Below are 17504 nucleotides of genomic sequence, written 5' to 3'. Positions count from 1 at the left end.
GTATACATCACGCCTATCCAAGAACTTGACTGCGAGCAGTTAGTTGGAACGCAGTGCAGTACTCTTGGATTTCTGGAGCTTCTTGCAAACAAGGTCCTACAGGAATCTTTTACAGTTACAACGAACTGTACCGCAGGCCACAGTGACAGCTTTGTAGAGATCACTGAACAGCTCTACTCCTATTTAGACATTGTCCACATGATCCTGTCTCAGAGCTATCCTCCATAACCTGAGTTAGGGCTTGAGCAGTAGTCATCCAACGAGACGCCATCTCTGCTAATGGCTAAACTGTCCCTCTAAAGTACTAGCCTATGTAGAAGGCAGATTGAGCCACAAAATTGCTTGTGGGTGGGTGTGTGTGATGTGTCCAATAGTAAATGTCATCACCTTACCTTTGCTTCTTCTCCGATTCAGCAGATTCTCTGAAGGCACTGAAAAAAACAAAAAAGACACAGTATTACTTCACCTTACCACATACCCATCCTCACAGCCTTTAGTGCTGGCACCCAGTGCGACAGTCATGTTGGTGCTCTGCCTCCCATGACCTCCTCTTCTAATTCCCTCAGTACCACCCAGCATAAGTCTCCCTCATATCTCTATAATCCCCCTTGCTCATACATTTCATTTGTTTTAAAGCGCAGGTAACGCTTGGCTTCACTAATCCACTCAGCTAAATACATATACATGTATATCCTTGCAGCAGGCATATGAACCATCTGCGCTACTTTATGGCATCAAAACTGCCACTAGACAAAATACAGATCTATTTCTATCTCTCTCTCATATATATATATATATATATATATATATATATATATAGATGTCTCTTGTTATATATATATATATATATATATATATATATATATATATATATATATATATATATATATAGAGAGAGAGAGAGAGAGAGAGAGAGAGAGAGACACTGACTCTCTACATCACTTTTTTTTTTTTTATAAATACATGTGTGATTTTCCTGGGGATGATCGTGGCAAAGCACACATGTATAAGGAAATAAAAAAGAGAATAGCCCCATAATTATTATTATTTTTTAAATATTCTTTGGGGAAGGGGGCGCGATTGCCGCCCCCCCCCCCCCCAGGGAAAAGTATTGCCACAAAATTACCCCCAGGGGTCGGCCCGTGCACGAATGGCCGACCCTGCCATTTTTCTTTTTTTTTAATACACGTATTTCATTGTCTGGGGGGCGCGATCGCCCCCCCAGAAGAACCCCAACTTATCTTTGGATTTATTTATGCCCCCATGGGGGGGGGGTGGCATTTACACGGGGGTCGATTTCCCCCCCGACCCCCCCCCCCCCCCCCTCTTCCAAAAAACAAGATCCCTGGTGACTAGGGGCGTTTCCTGGCCATGGACCGCAGCCGAGGTGTGATCCATGGCCAGAAAACGGTTCCAGGAAGGCATTGATGGAAAGGGGAGCCTCTCCCCTTTCCATCGATGCCTCCTCGGCATCTGCGGAGGCCGTTATGGCCTTTTTTCCCCCACCTGAGTAGGAAGAGGACACTTACCTGCTGCTCCGGTGGGGAAAAATGTGACATCACACGCCTCGCAACGTGCTGACGTCACAGAGGAGTGGGCGGGAAGAGACACGGAAGTTGTACATTTTTTTGTTGTTTTTAAAAACCCTCCCTGGTGTCGGCCACTGGTCTTGACCCGCACCAGGGAGTTAACATATAAGATTATTTTTGTTTTCAACATAATTATTTTGATATTTTGAGTTCATTAAAGGTTCAGCATGGACTTTCACATATCGTTGTCATATATAGTCTGATTCCAGCCCCTTTGAGTTATGCCTATCTTGATTCAGTGCACAAAATGTTCCTGATAGTATTAATGTGTTATTGACATGTTTAATATGTTAAAGTTATCTTGGTAGCAGTGATAGCACACATTTGCCAGTGCCCTGCATGAGTCCCATTATAAGTGTCCTAGTGCCAGTGCTCCTATGTCACTGTACCTCCTCAATGACCCTATGTAGTGTTGGTGTTCCTGTGGTAGTTAACCACTAACAGAGTTAATGCCCATTTATCGGTTCCGCTGTGACATGGTTGGTTCCTCTGTGAAAGTTTGTGTCAGGCAGGATCCACTGTGTCAGTGTGGTAGATTTAGGGCCTGATTTAGATCTCAGCGGATGGAATACTCTGTCACAAACGTGACAAATATCTTGTCTGCCATATTACAATCACCATAGGATATAATTGGATTGTAATACAGCGGACAGGATATCAGTCACGTTTGTGATGGAATATTACCCTCCACCAAGGTCTAAATCAGGCCCTTAGTGTCCCACAGGAAGCTATTGTTTGATTTTGACCTATTTATACTATCCTGATTCCACTTTGAAGCAGTAATGGTATAAGAGAAAAGATGGATGAGCAGTCGAGCCAGTATAAAAAATAGAGCACACTGCCCTAGTCTTCACTCCGGCACAAGTTTAACTTGGAGCATTTGGTGCAGACTGGGACATTGCAGCCTATTATACTGAATGCACTGTTCCCAGTGCAGGCTCGAACTGACGTCTGCACCGGGGACAGTGCATTAGTGAAAGATGGACTGGCTGCTTGAAACCGGCAGCCTGTTTTTCACTGTGTAGCACCAACCAGCCTGAAGTTCAAAGTTGGACAGAGATCCCCTTGCAGACTGTTGCAGTGGGTGACTTCCCCTGCCTGTCTCGGAATATCTGGGGTCCATGGAATCCCCTTCCCAACTGGGACCCACTGGGTGCACAGTGACTGTGTGCCACATTAATGTGGCACGCAGTAAGTCCTGAGGACTTCTTCACCTCTGCAGCTGTGTGTGTAATATAGCGTGGGCACAGAGGCAAAGTGTCTCCTTGCCATCCCTCTCTTTTTCCCCTCCCTGATGCCTTCCTGTGTCTGTTTTGGTTAACATTGGGGATCTGGGGAAAGTGATAGAGGCACTAGGATTGACTCTGGCTTAAAACCGGCCTCCGGGGATCTAGTCCATCGGGGAAATGCAGGTGCAATAAAAGGGCTATCTGGCCCCGCTGGATTTCAGTTCAGCCGTGACATTTGACACACCCTTTAGTTTGTCCTTCATCATTCGTACTCAGAGGGTGCTGAGGCCCTCACGACCAGGAGGAAGAGGTAGATCTCAATGGAACCTTAGGAGTTTTTTAAACTTCAGCCATGCTGCGCAGCAGTTGCACTCCTATGCGATATGGCTAAAAACATTGACAAAGCCAAGAACTTGCTTTGCCAATGATTGTTATAGGGTTGTATTACCAAAGTAGACTTCCATGAGTTGCATGGGATTCCATGGGAACAAAATGAATACATTTCTTCTTCACTACAGTCCTCCTGAAGCTTGCGTTGCAGTCTCTTGCCCATTGTAGGCCATTTTCCATGATCACCCATCTACAGTCATCCAGTCGAGCTGCACATACCCATAGTCAGGAGGAAAAAGTAGATCGCGGCATCAATGTGACCTCTGCACCTCCCACTTTACACGGGATCAAGTAGACTACCGTGGTCTCCTATCTAAGATCTTCGCCTCCTCCAGACAAAGTAAGTTTCAAACTTTGGCCGGAAATGTGAGGTCAGCTGAAGATCATTCCTTTCATCGCTGAAGCAGATTTAAAAACAAAACTTCAGACAGTGCGCCACTAACTCCTCCATTCCAACCACAAAATACCAGTACCTTAATTCCTCGTGTGGCTTCTCTCCACTAGTACCCTCTTACTAACACTTAACGAAGCCTTAAGAGTACTCTGGAACCCCGTTATAACGCTTTAACAAACTAGCTGTGTTGCAGTGCAGCATGGATAAAAACATTGTCAAAACCAATAACTAATAAAACTTATAACGCAAGTACACTCATCTACAATCATCCAATCAAGCTGCACATAAACATATTAGAGGTTTCTAGTATATCCGTTAGGTACGTGCAGTGAGTTGGATCTCCGAAAACGTGTTCCCCCAGTTGTGGTAAAGAGTTACACAATTTGTACAGAGAAAATTGTACACCACGTATTTGCTGTCTGTTGTGAACCTTCTTCGCCGAAATGGATACGTCTGAAAAGAGAGCAGTAATTCCTAATATCTTCGATCACGATACTTAATGACTAGTATAATATTAAAGGAAATACTTGTAACTTATGTTCTTTTTATCACGAGGATGCTCATTCTGACATTTTAGAAACCAACGAGCAGGCATTAAAGCTCCGTAAACTGTTTTGTACGATGCCCACTGGTAATTTTTCTACGATTTTGTCATGCAGGTGTCCATTCTCATTGGTGAGCCGTTTTTCACCACAAGCCTCTTGCCTTGGCACAATCTCTACTTCTGGTATGCAAGGACTGCAGTAGAAGGTCACCTAAACAACAACGCCACTATCCTTCCTCAGTCTGCCTCACTCCACGTGGTGATTGTGGAGTTCAAGGTGAGCCATCTGCTGTCAGGGGAAGGGAATTAAGGACATTCGATAAGGGAATGCTTGGTGTCCTCGGGACGGGGTTTTGGGGATGGGGTGCGTGTGTCGACCTTTGTGTGTCAGAACTATAATGAACGAATCACAATAGAGCTAAAGACCCACCGCGTATAGTTGTTTTTTGTTATTTCTGATGAGACTTCCAGGAAATGATTCATATTATTCACTGCTAATCTGTCTCTTACAAACGTTTACTTCTTGTTACCTCCCACATCTCCCTCTCAAACAACCCTGCCTCGTTACAAGAGGCTACCTCCTAGGTCTTTGCCATAGCCAACCTTGTTGGTAACCCGGCAAGCTGTGGTGTGACTGGAAGCTGGTTCAAAGCCGGGCAATTGAAGCGTAGAACACATATAGCACACGTCGTAGTCGTCCATGTTTCCCTTGTCTGTGTGAATTCCCACCGTTGCCACCTTCCTTTTTTGTCAAATGGTGTGGAGCAGAACCTGCCTACTTTTATACTAATCGATTTCCTACACAAATACCCACCAAAATAGCAATATTTTTTTGGACTTCTGATTCTTCTTTATCTTTCAACTTGAGTAGATTTGTTTTTATTATAAATTATGTTACAGCGCTCTGGCTTTAAGTCATACATGTCCTGCCATTAGCAGCCCCTGATCCATAATACCTCTCTCTTTTGTATTGAGGACAGTCATCCAGTTAATACATTTTATCTAATGTCACCTTCTTCAGAGATCCCTCATGAACTGCCTGGCGAGTTATGGTGCAAAGATGGTGCTTGAGATTATGGATTTCATGATTATTATGTCAGGGACTATACAGACCCGCTGTTTCTGTCGAGTCTCAGGCACTCTTCCCACCAGTGATATTCCAATGTACCCTATCCAGGGACCCTTCTCATCCCATATGGAGGTCATGTTCACCAACCCAGTGCCAGTGGTGTGAGTAACTCCTAGTAAGATGAAAGCATTGCGGCATATAAACATTTTTACCACCAGTGTTGGGCAGTGTGCTTCATTTTAATCTGGTTGTTAGTCGAGGAACTTTTCCTTCCACAGCACAATCCAATAACCAATTCTGATATTCTGCCCTGCTCCATCTGTTTCAGACACATAACTAACTCCTCTCAAAAGAATGCCCTTTAGTCCACGGTTATAGTGAGTGTGATGGACTCCTCCCTACTATTATTCAACTGAAGCACATTGATTTTCAGGAGCTAATCTATGTGTATATAGATCTCTTTTCAGACTAGTACAAGGTGGCTGCCAGGAATTTCTCCACTTGGATTCAGTTAAAGAGCAAGTGGCTAAAAGGTTGCCACTGAGCACTAGCAAAGAATATTAACCATTTTCCTGCTCCTGACTTTACATATTTCTTTCGTCACCTGACAGAGATGTAGTTGTAGTTGGACATATGATACTTACCTTTAAGACATTGGAGGTTACAAGTACTAACATATTCTCCTATAGCCAGTGGGACGTCAAGACTTCTGACAGCATGAAGCATCCACTTACTCGTCAGGCCTAGGCATGAAGTACGTGGAACTTAGTCTGGCTAAGATGATGCATAAATATTTTGAGCGATTGACTTCATGTGATGTAAAGTTTCTTATAAGAAAGACTTTTTTTGGGTGGTCATAACATTGGTCAGTGACTTGAAAGTGCTTTGCTGTGCAGAGCATTTTGTGGTTTTCTGTAATGACAAGGTGGTTTGGAGGACTTGCTGCACCTTTTTTCCCCAAAGTATTCTCAGAAGTTCTTTTAAATGAGTTCATTCTCCTTTCATCTAATGCTTGTCTTCCGTCCTCCTCAGCCGAGCGGCCATTACTCAGTCTTGATGTACGTTGTACATTATGGTTTCATCTTGACAGAGTGAAGGAGCTGCTTTCTTCTGGCCAGTTGTCTGACCTGCTGCTTAGCCCATCATTCATATATTGATTGTGTTATCCATCACCCCTCCCTAAACTGTACTTTATCCCAACCACCATCTGGTGTGCTTGCTCTTTAGCAAGAGTATGGCAGGATCTTTGGCACTGGCAGGGTGTCTGTTTGCAGAGCACCAGGTGGGTTACTCTACACGCATTATCCCAAATATGTGCTATTAATTCCTCTTCCTGGAGTAATGCAAAATTTGACCAGGTCTTGCTTGCACAGGTCCAGGCAATATGGTGCCTTTTCCTCCTCCATTTATATTTTGCTGGAGAAGGGTCCCACGCCGCAGGAGAAGCACGCAGAGGGCCGTGCGTCACAGGGAAGAGTGCTGCGGACAGGGGCTACACGGAGCCTGAAGATCCCATTGAGGAGATGCCAACAAGCCTTGGTAGCTGCAAGAGATGCAACTGTTCTGCGTGGGAAGGGAAGGGCTTACCTCCACCAAAGTTGGACAGCTGGTAGAGAGAATCAAGAGGACTACTCCAGACCACCACCCGTGATGCAGGTTCCAAGTAGCTCAGAATGAGAGGAGATCCACGCAGCTGGTCGTGGTTGCAGTTAGTGCCTGCGGATGCAGGGGAGTGACTTCTTCACTCCAAGGGAGATTCCTTCTTCCTTCTCATGTAGGCTGAAGACTAGCCGCTCTCAGAGAATGCACAGCCGGGGACATGTTGCAGAAGTTGGAAGGTGCCCTTGAAACAATGTTGCAAGCAGAGTCTTCGTCGTGGATGCAGATTGTCGGTTCCTGGAGGGTCCAGTCGCTGTTCCAGTGGCTAGAAGTCGAAGTAGCGGTTGCAGAGGAGTCCTGCTGGAATCTTGCTAGCTGAATGTGCGGACCTTCCCATGAGGGAGACCATAAATAGCCCTGAAAGGGGGATTGGTCACCTAGCCAGGTGACCACCTACCAGGAGGGGGCTTTGACATCACCTACCTGACCTGGCCGCTCAGATGCTCCCAGAGGCCTCTGCCCACCCTGGATTCGAGATGGTAGAATGAAGGGACCCTCTGGAGGAGCTCTGGGCACCACCCCTGGGGTGGTGATGGACAGGGGAGTGGTCACTCCTCTCTACATTGTCCAGTTTCGTATCAGAGCAGGGACTGAAGGTCCCTGAACTGGTGCAGACTGGTTTATGCAAGGAGGGCACCAAATGTGCCCTTCGATTGGCTTGGGAGGCTACCCATCCCAAACCATGAAACACCATTTTCCAAAGGGTGAGGGTGTTATCCCCCTCTCCCAAAGGAAATCCTTTGCTCTGCCTTCCTGGGCTTGAGCTAATCAAGCAGCAGGAAGGCAGAAACTTGTCTGAGGGTTGGCAGCAGCTTGGTTGCCCGAAAAACCCCAGAAGGCTGGTAGGAGCAATACTGGGGTTCCTTTAAGGACCCCCCAGAATGCATGGAATCATACAACCAATACTGGCAACAGTACTGAGGTATGATTTTGACATTTTTTTATACCAAACATGCTTCGGAGTTACCATTATGTAGCTGGTCATAGTTAGTGATCTATATCCAGTACACACGTAAAATAGTGTCCGTGCACTCACAAAGTCCATGAAAATTGAGCTGGAGGTCGTGGGGCCTACCATAGGGGTGACTTACAGTGACCTGGTGCAGTGACCTGTAGTGAAAAGGGTGCATACACCCTTTCACCCAGGCTGCCACGACAGGCCTGCAGAGAGGTTTTGCATGGACTCCCATGGGTGGTATAATACATGCTGAAACCCGTGGGAGAACCCTGGTGCCCCAATGCCCTCGGTACTTGTGTACCATATAGTAGGGACTTACAAGGGGGCACCAGTATACCAAATGTGGGGTGTGTTAGGTCCAAGTAACCAAGTTTAAAGGGATAGAGCATAGTCACTGGGGTTGTGGTTAGCAGGATCCTAGTGAACACAGTCAAAACATACTGACAACAGGCAAAAAGTGGGGGTTACCATGCCAGAAAGAGGGTACTTTCCTACAACTTGCATATTGAACCATAGTTTCCTTGCTGCCAGGCTTAAAGTATCTTTCTGCCTCTAACATCATCATCAGAAAACCTTATTTCTGATGTATACTTCTACCTGCAGTTTCCTTACCTCTTGAATCTCACCTTGTCCCTGACTAAATCTGGAAAGGTTGATATGACTCTTCTGAACTGGCAGGTGGTGCTTCGGCTCAGAGTGCCTTCCTGATAAAGCAATGTGTAGCACCACTTTAGTGTTCGGATGCCTGTTACATTTTTCCACGTCTTCAAATACAGAACCATTTTAATGGAGCTGCTCTCCATAAAATGTTGTTTCAAAAATGCACCTTGCAGTGTTTTTAGATCTATGTTCCTAAAGAAGCCAGGCTTTCTGAGATGTCATTCCTGCCACCCTTGACGTTTCTCTTCATTCTCCAATGCTGCCTGCCCTGGGAGTTTGGACCCTATGCATGCCTCCAGTTCTTCTCCACATCGTGGCTTCTTGCCTTTGATGATTGCCATGAACTGGTAGGTCTCTTTTTTCATGTGTAGTGTCCTCAACTCCAGACTTGAGACAGCTCCCTGTCAGATTCTGGTTACAAGATAGGTATAAATGGGTGGCTTTGCTCCCGAGGAAATATCTCTGATTCAGGTTTAGGATGCACCAAACATAGGACTGGTCTTAATAACTTTGGAACTATGTACTGCTTTGATGGACATGAGCCCTGGTGCCTATGCCCGGCTCTCTTCTGCACCCATTACTTTACGTGAAAGGTGACAACTGTCTCCTTAAGACAGTTCCAGTTAGGAGAAAAAAGCCACAAAGTCTTGTAGGTGTTGATTGAGTATGAAAGTTAGTAATGAAGAGAGTAGCCAGCCACCAAACTCCACCTTGCATGAGGAAGGATAAAAGAGCAAGGCAAAGTATACATAAGTAGAATCCAGTAGAAAGGTTCAAAAGTCAGGAGCTAAAATGGTGACAGAGAAGATGCATGGAATTAAAATAAGGGAACAAAATCATTGATACACATTCTTCTCTTTGAAATGTCGCCTTATATATGTTGCTAACAGGAAGTGACATCACAGGCAAAGGTCCTGTCACATCTTGGATTAACCTTGGTTAATCCTTTGGGAAAATCGCTATGTTGGAGAAGGCATATTATAAGTCTTGTCCACACCACTTTTCTATGAATTATGACAAGCGCATTGTCAGTGAAGAAGCCCATGTTTGATTATTTCAACCAGTTCTGCGTTCTGCAATCCCACTGCTGCATTCACGCCCAGGCAGCCCACAGGTCACCCCTCTGTTTTCTACTGGTTCATAAATGATAGATACATTCTTTATTGGGATACACAAAGTATCCATAAAGGCACAGTAAAATACATAAAAACATAGTATATACATAACAAGTCCAAAACATAAAAACAACTAATAAAAGGGACATCCAGAACCTTAGGTGCAGCAATCTCTAACGAACATCCTAATCAGTGGTATAAACGTATTCAGTGTGCATTGCGCTGCGGGCGCATACAGCCGTTCTTAGAAATGCGCCTACGTGAGTGATTACTTCGTCCTCCGCGAGTTGGAGCAGGAAGTTAGATGCTACCCTAAGATTGCTGATGTTACGCTTTTAATGAGCGGAGTTAAAAAGTGCATAGTATACATAGTGCAATAATGTAAAGTGCAATATGGTCTGGCCAGATCTCCTGTCACAGGGGCATAGCAATAGACCAAGACTAGGTTGAAAAACCACACAAAAGCAAAGCAGATATTTTATTGTGCCAGCCCTGAAGCGAAACAGTAGACTATGTGCCCAACGTCCTGACGCTCTGATAAGATACCTTGTAGGAGGACTGTCTATTAATGTATTTAGATAAGCTGTCAAACTTTTTCTCTCCCTCTCTGCAGTCATTCTTTCAGTATGAGCGTGGTTGTATAGTGCTTTCTGTACATGTTTTTTTTTATATTGGTGGTAGCATCAGGATCAGTAAAGGCATACTGTAGGTTAGCCCTTCAAAAATTTGACTCAACACCAGCTAACCATGGAATCGCATAGCCCTTATCACACATGAGGCAGTCCCTAATAAAATCTCTAGTGAGACTTGCCTCCTTGTTCTTCCAGATTGCAAGACACAGTAAGGGAGGGTGCGATTTAATTTAGTCTTCTATATAGTTTGTTGCCCTGTTCTGTATGGCAAATTACATGAAAGAATGAAATAGAGGCCCCCGAACATCTTTCTACAGAACCTGTTTCCTTTAGTCTGAACGATGTCACATCTAGAGGTACCCCACAGCTCCGCACTATAGGTTGCTAACGGGTACATTGTGTTTGTATATTTGGAACACCGGCATAAGAGCTCCGCCTCCTTGGGGCTGGGATAAAGTGAATAATGTGCCAATAGTTCTGGTCAATTTGCTCCTACAATGAGCAATATGTGAAGCCCATGACCCATTTTTTGCAAATGTCAGCCCCTGATACGAAAAAGTGCTAATGCATATAAGGGAATTATTACCAACAGTAAGGGCGGTCACCTTTTGTTTATTAGGGCTGCAGGCCATGATATCGGATTCGGTGAAGTTGGTTTGCAAGTCTAGTGCACCCATAAATTCTAGAAAAGCGTGTGCTAGAAGGCCCAGGGCTTTTTCGGCTTCATCCGCATACAAGAGAGAAGGGAGGGGCAAACCGTTAACTTTAGAAACATCTTGGGTAATGGAAGTTAAAAAAGGGTGAAGCTTATTATTATACAAAATAAGTAGCAGCAGAGCTAAACCACACTCCCCAAAAAACTCCTATGTCTGCAGAGACGTTCCCATCAGCACTGATTCTGACTCTTGCCTTCATACCCCTGAGCAAATAAGCGAAGAGGTGCACCAGTGCTTCGTCCATTCTATAAGCGAGGAGGTTTGTCCATAATTTTGATTGGTTGACGCGGTCAAACACTGAAGTCAGGTCCATAAATACCAAATATGCATGAGATTTTTTGGCTGCAGTATATTTTCCAATAACTAGATTCAGATTCAAACATTGCTCAACTGTCTTGATCCATTTTTCTGAGCCCATAAAGACAGGGATACAAAATGGACTCCTTCTCTGCCCACTCTTTAATTTTATTATACCACACCCTGCCTAAGACCTTTACTGTTGTATCAATTAGAGATATAGGTCTATAGATCCCAGGTGGGAACCATCACCTTCCTTGAAGATTGGTTCTATAATGGAAGTTGTCCATGAACTAGATAGGGGTCAATGGGCAAAATTATTAAAAACATTTGTTAATAATGGGGCCCTTAAGTTGGGGTTACACTTTGTAAGTTCACTTTGGCAGGCTGTCAAGGCTGGGAGCCTTGCCACTAATGCTCGGTGTAGGGAGTTGACTCTGTATATACTATATCAAAAAGAGATATAGGGCCAGATGTACGAAGGCATTAGCGCCTCACAAACAGCTAAAAACGCCGTTTGACAAGCGCTAATGCCCTCACGCGATGCAGAAACACATTTTGCGAGTCGGAACCGACTCGCAAAATGTGTCTCCGACTCACAAATAGGAAGGGGTGTTCACTTCCTATTTGCGACTCGCACCACGATGTAAGTTGACTTGCGACCGCGAAAGCGGTCGCAAATCAACTCGCAGTTACCATCCACTTGAAGTTGATGGTAACTCATTCGCAAACGGGAAGGGGTCCCCATGGGACCCCTTCCCCTTTGTGAATGCGCACAAAATTATTTTTTCAGAGCAGGCAGTGGTCCCACGGACCACTGCCTACTCTGGAAAAAAAACGAAACAAAAGGTTTCGGTATTTTTTTCTATTTGCAGCTCGTTTTCCTTTAAGGAAAAAGGGCTGCAAGGAGAAAAAAACAAAACTGCTTTATTTAAAACCAGTCACGGACATGGTGGTCTGCTGTCTCCAGCAGGCCACCATCCCCGTGAGTGCCTAGACTCGCTATGGGGTCGCAAACTGCGACCCACCTCATAAATATTTATGAGGTGGGTCTTTGCGACCCCATAGCGAGTCGCAGAAGGTGTCTGAGACACCTTTCTGCATTGCAATTTGCGAGTTGCAAATTGCGAGTCGGAAGGACTCGCAATTTGCAACTCGCAAATTGCTTTCTACCTACATCTGGCCCATAGTGTGCACAGAGTCCAGGGATTCCCCAGAGGCTTAACAGAGGCTAATGTAGATAATACTACTGCTCTCTTTCGTTAGTGGTAGTGTGGTCGAGCAGTTAGGCTTATCAGAGGGTAGTGCAAAGCATTTGTTGTACACAATAGAAGAAGCACAGTTCTCAATGACTTAACTCCAGACCAATGGTTTTTATATAGCAAAAATAAATTTTCTTAATTTATTTCCAGAATCACAAGATTCAAGTTGCAGGTAACTACTTCAATAGATTCGTATTTCACACATATATCAATAATACTTTGAAATCGATAAGTTGTACAGTTTTTTAAAAATTGCCAGTTATCTTTTTTAAAAGTTGACAGTGCAATTTTCAGAAACAGTTCCTGGGGGGAAGAAAAGTTAGTACGATTTTCCAGGTAGGTACTTGACTTACAGTTCCAGCCTCCGGGGGTTAGGAAGTCCACAGGTTGGGGTTCAAGTTAACCCCAAACACCCACCACTAGTAACACGGGGCCAGCAGGTTGCAGAGTTCAAAGTTGAGGCAAATTTAACATGGGCTCCTATGGAGACTGGGGGCTCTCGGTTTCAGATCTGTTGGCAGGTAAGTACCTGTGTCTTCTGAGGCAGACCTCAAGGGTTTAGAGGAGCACTGGGGGACCACAAATAGGCACCCAACACACACCTTCAGTGGCACAGGGGCGGACGGGTGCAGGGTGCAAACAGAGCATTGGGCTCCCATTGCTTTTCTATGAGGGGACCCCGGGTCGTTTAGATGTTGCAGGCGGTGTCCATGGGGTCGGTTCGGGAAAACCACAGGCTGGGCAAGTAGCAGGGCCGCCTGCTGAATGTTGCTGCACCAGTGGTCGGGTTCTTCAAGGCCTGGGGGCTGCGGGTGCAGGGTTCCTTTAGGAATCGGATATCTTTGTCCGGAGCTTTAGCAATCAGGGGGGTCCTCTGGCTTCACACTGCAGGCGTTGCGGTGAGGAGCAGGAGAGGTCAACCCAGGGTGGGCACTTGCTTGGAATCACCTGGGGATCCTCTCTAGCCAGTTGGGCCACCTGGACACGGGCCATGGGCGTCTGGTGCAGAGTGGTCAGGATTCACGGATCCAAGGTTGTCCTGGAATCCTTTGGTGTAGTTTCTCAGGAGTTCTTGGTCCTTTGGGGTGCAGGGCAGTCCCCTGGAGCTTGGCAGAGGTCGGTGGTCCCACATGATGCGTCGCTGTTCTTGTGCACGTTCTTTGAAGAAGGAGACAGGCTAGTAGAAGTCCTTCTTCTTTCTTCTCAGGTCACGAGGAATCTGATGACTTAGTTTCAGGGGAGCTCCTAAATCCTGGATTTATGGGCATTACAGGGGTCTGAGGGCAGTAGCCAATGGCTACTGTCCCTGAGGGTCTCTACACCCTTCTTGTGGTCACTCCCTTTGGGGAGGGGGCCACAAACCTAACCCTTTGGTCCCTGTCCTCCAAACCAAGATGGAGGATTCTGCAGGGAGGGGGTCACCTCAGCTTTGGACACCTTACGGGTAGTCCTAGCTTGGGTGGTCACTCCTCCATGTTTTTCCTAATTTTCCCCCCGACCTGCTGCCAAAAGTGGGGCTTTGTCTAGGGGTGGGCAACTCCACTAGCTGTGGGTGCCCTGGGGCAGTGTAACAAGAGGCTTGAGAAATTGAGGCTCACCGCCGGGTGTTACAGTTCCTGCAGGGGGGAGGTGTGAGGCACCTCCACCGAGGACAGGCTTTGTTTCTGGCCACAGAGAGCACAAAGGCTCTCACCCATGGGGTCAGAAACTCGTCTGTATGTGGCAGGCTGGCACAGACCAGTCAGTCCTGCACTAGCAGTTTGGCTAACATACAGGGGGCATCTCTAAGATGCCCTCTGTGTGCATTTTTCAATAAATCCCACACTGGCTTCAGTGTAAGTGTATTGTGCTGTGAAGTTTGATACCAAACTTCCCAGTATTCAGTGAAGCCATTATGGAGCTGTGGAGTTCGTAATGACAAATTCCCAGACCATATACTCAGTATGGCTACAATGCACTTACAATGTCTAAGAATGGACTTAGACATTGTAGGGGCATATTGCTCATGCAGCTTTGCCGTCACCTGTGGTATAGTGCACCCTGCCTTAGTGCTGTAAGGCCTGCTAGAGGGGTGACTTACCTGTGCCACAGGCAGTGGTTGGTGGGCATGGCACCCTGAGAGGGGTGCCATGTCGACTTTGCCTTTTTCTCCTCACCAGCACACACAAGCTGCAAAGGCAGTGTGCATGTGCTTGGTGAGGGGGTCCCCCAGGGTGGTATAATACATGCTGCAGCCCTTGGTGACCTTCCCTGGTCCCAGGGCCCTTGGTACCATGGGTACCTTTTACAAGGACCTTAACTGTGTGCCATGGGTGTGCCAATTGAGGGCTGGAGTCCCCGTGGCCTCTCAGAGGTTTGGCAAGGGGGCCACACGCACCCCCTCCCGTAAACAACAAACTTTATGCCCCCACCCCCAGACCAGGCCCACCGGGGGAGATATTTTTTAAAAAGATGCACAGGAGCCTGCGCCTGGTAAAAGCAATTTTACCATGAATTTGGGAATCCTCCATGAATTTGCAGCAAAAAAATTGTTTTTGGCCCCAGCCCTAAGGGGTCAGTTAATCCCGACCCCTTATGTCTTTTTCCGGAACTGAGTCTTGAGCCCTAAGATGGCTGCCTCCACTTCCTGGTTGTTGTGGTGGCAGCCAATCATATCTCAGCTTGAGATCTTTCCAATCCTCAGGGACCCCACATCCCTAGCTATACAATTTTTCTGAGCATTAATGGCTCAAAATCTACTGAACGGATTTAACCAAATCACAAAAAGCACTTTTTGTAGACCAAGATCCAGCTTTCTGCCAAATGTTGTGGTCTGGGCTGTAGCTGTGCCTAAAGTGAATGGGGAAAACACTTTTTTGGGACCACCCCTATCCACCTCTTTCTCTTGGCCCCTGCTTGTTGGATCACCTGAAACTTTCTATACGCAAACTAGTCAGAAAGTAGCATTTATTTGGAAAGTTTCATGCAGATTTGTGAAACGGTGCTAAAGTTGACTAGCAACACAATAACAATATTTTCCTATGGAAACATAATCCTAACTATAACTGCGCAGTGGTGAGTGCCACTGGGTAAGTTTTGAATAAAGAAAAAAGACCCAGTGGTAGTTCCACTGGGTAGTTGTAGTTCGGACCACGTTTCCATAGGAAAACATTTTTATTTGCTTATAACATTGCTACTGTTTGACAAAGCTTTGACCACATTACCCCCTCACGTAGGTCTCTCAACTCGGTCCTTTTCGAACCCAGACCTCAGCTGAAAATTGCTTGCCTCACTCAGAAAGCCTTGCACTACGGTGAACCTGGCAGAAAAGATTTGATTCACAGGGAGCACTCGCTCTCTCAGAAGTGAGAATTCCCTAAGGCTACAACCTTCCAGTTGTGGAAAAAGAAAAACCTTCACCCTCTCTTTTTCAGGTCGGACTCCGAGGATATGGAACTCTCTCCCACCTAAGGTTCGTCAAACCCATCAACTCACACTTTCGAAAAAGAGGTGAAAGGGATCCTAATAAACAGATTACTCACACAATGTATTGGTTAGCCTGACTCCAAGGGCCCATTACAACACTACAACTACTAGTAGGTCATAGATACCTCCTTTCCCTGTAGAATTGCCTACAAACACTGGTCACCTGGGACCGGATCATCTCTGTCCCCTAGAAAACCATCTTAGAAGAATGACTTAGTGCTTCATAACTGAATTGCGGTTACTAATAGTGATTCGTCATATTATAGTTTGTTTATGTATTAAGTTTTATGTCCAATGTTTTATGTTAAGTGTTTTTATGTTCGGGTTTTCTTTCTGTTCCAATTTGTCTACAGCGCTCTGATACTCCTAGGTCATGTTCATGCTTTATAAAACTCTTAAAATAAAATAAATAAAAATAATAAGATACAATTATTCCGATCATTTGTATTGAACATTGCAATGTGTGATTCTATATGAAATACATTTAACTATAATTATTTGTGACATTTTGACAAAGACAACAGGTTTGCTTCATTTATGTTAATATGCTGACCCCTTCATAGATCCAGTAAGCTAACTTATTCGATTTTGGTGTTCTGACCCTTTGACGGAATCAGTAGGCTTACCTTAGTTACAATGACACCCTGTATATTCTAACATCACACAGCCATGTGCGCCTGTGGGTTTTTGGCTCTGTGCCTGGCCTCAGGCGAGGCCCTGCGACCAACCTCATGTCGGGGCCATGCTCTGAGGGGGGAGGGGGTGAGGGGTGGGGGGGAGGTGCAGGCCCTACGCCCAATTCCACACTGTGCACGGCCTATGAACATGTACAGCAGAGAATTGGTGCCCATGGGGTGTTAGTGCCCCCAGGGGTCTGGGCGCCAAGCCTGGCTGCAGACCAGTCCCTGCGCCCAACCACACGTCAATAGACATCTTATTCACATTTTAAAAAAATAGAAAAAGGTTAAAAGGATACCATAATGAGGTGAAGAGGTCAGTAAAGAGTACTGTTTTAAGCAAACAAAACCACTGAAATTCACCAGTTAGAGTTACCTCAAGTAACTATAATTCATGCCCTCACTAACCATAATTGACACCCTCACCACGCACTACTAATTTTTTCACACATGACATCACTGATGACATTCTATGATATCATTGATAACAGTGCAGCATCTGAAATGACATAATTGATGACAACCTATTGCAACCTTTAATAATTTTCGGCCTACCAGAAGATGGGGAAAGATGGGGATACTGCTGGCCAAGAGAGAAAATTGTCGGTATTGGGTGTCTGTATCCCCCCTCACATAAATACTGGCTAAATTAGCTCTTTCGAGTAGCAAAAATGGACATGTTAGTGGGCGATTCAAGAGATAAGAAAGAAACAATATGGTCACCATTGATGGAATGGCGGAGATCTTAAGGGTAAATTGTCAACTGTTTTGGGCTACTAGGTCTGTGTCCAGTGATTAATCACCACTCTACTCTCCTCTACTGGCGGCAGGTTTCTGCTCCAGGGTAC

General features: G+C 45.5%; 1 protein-coding gene across 4 annotated transcripts in view; it reads left to right on the top strand.

Moving 5' to 3' along the window:
• PRMT7 (protein arginine methyltransferase 7) overlaps positions 1-17504 on the top strand; it is a 424549-nt gene that overhangs the window by 255115 nt on the left and 151930 nt on the right. For all 4 annotated transcript variants that reach the window (XM_069217242.1, XM_069217243.1, XM_069217244.1 and 1 more), the window contains one exon: positions 4262-4423. In XM_069217242.1, coding sequence (XP_069073343.1) covers positions 4262-4423 — 162 coding nt within the window. The remainder of the gene's footprint in view (positions 1-4261; positions 4424-17504) is intronic.

This window comes from Pleurodeles waltl, chromosome 12 (genome assembly GCF_031143425.1).
Source record: "Pleurodeles waltl isolate 20211129_DDA chromosome 12, aPleWal1.hap1.20221129, whole genome shotgun sequence".
Taxonomy (NCBI): Eukaryota; Metazoa; Chordata; class Amphibia; order Caudata; family Salamandridae; genus Pleurodeles; species Pleurodeles waltl.
This window is presented reverse-complemented; position numbering and strand designations above follow the sequence as displayed.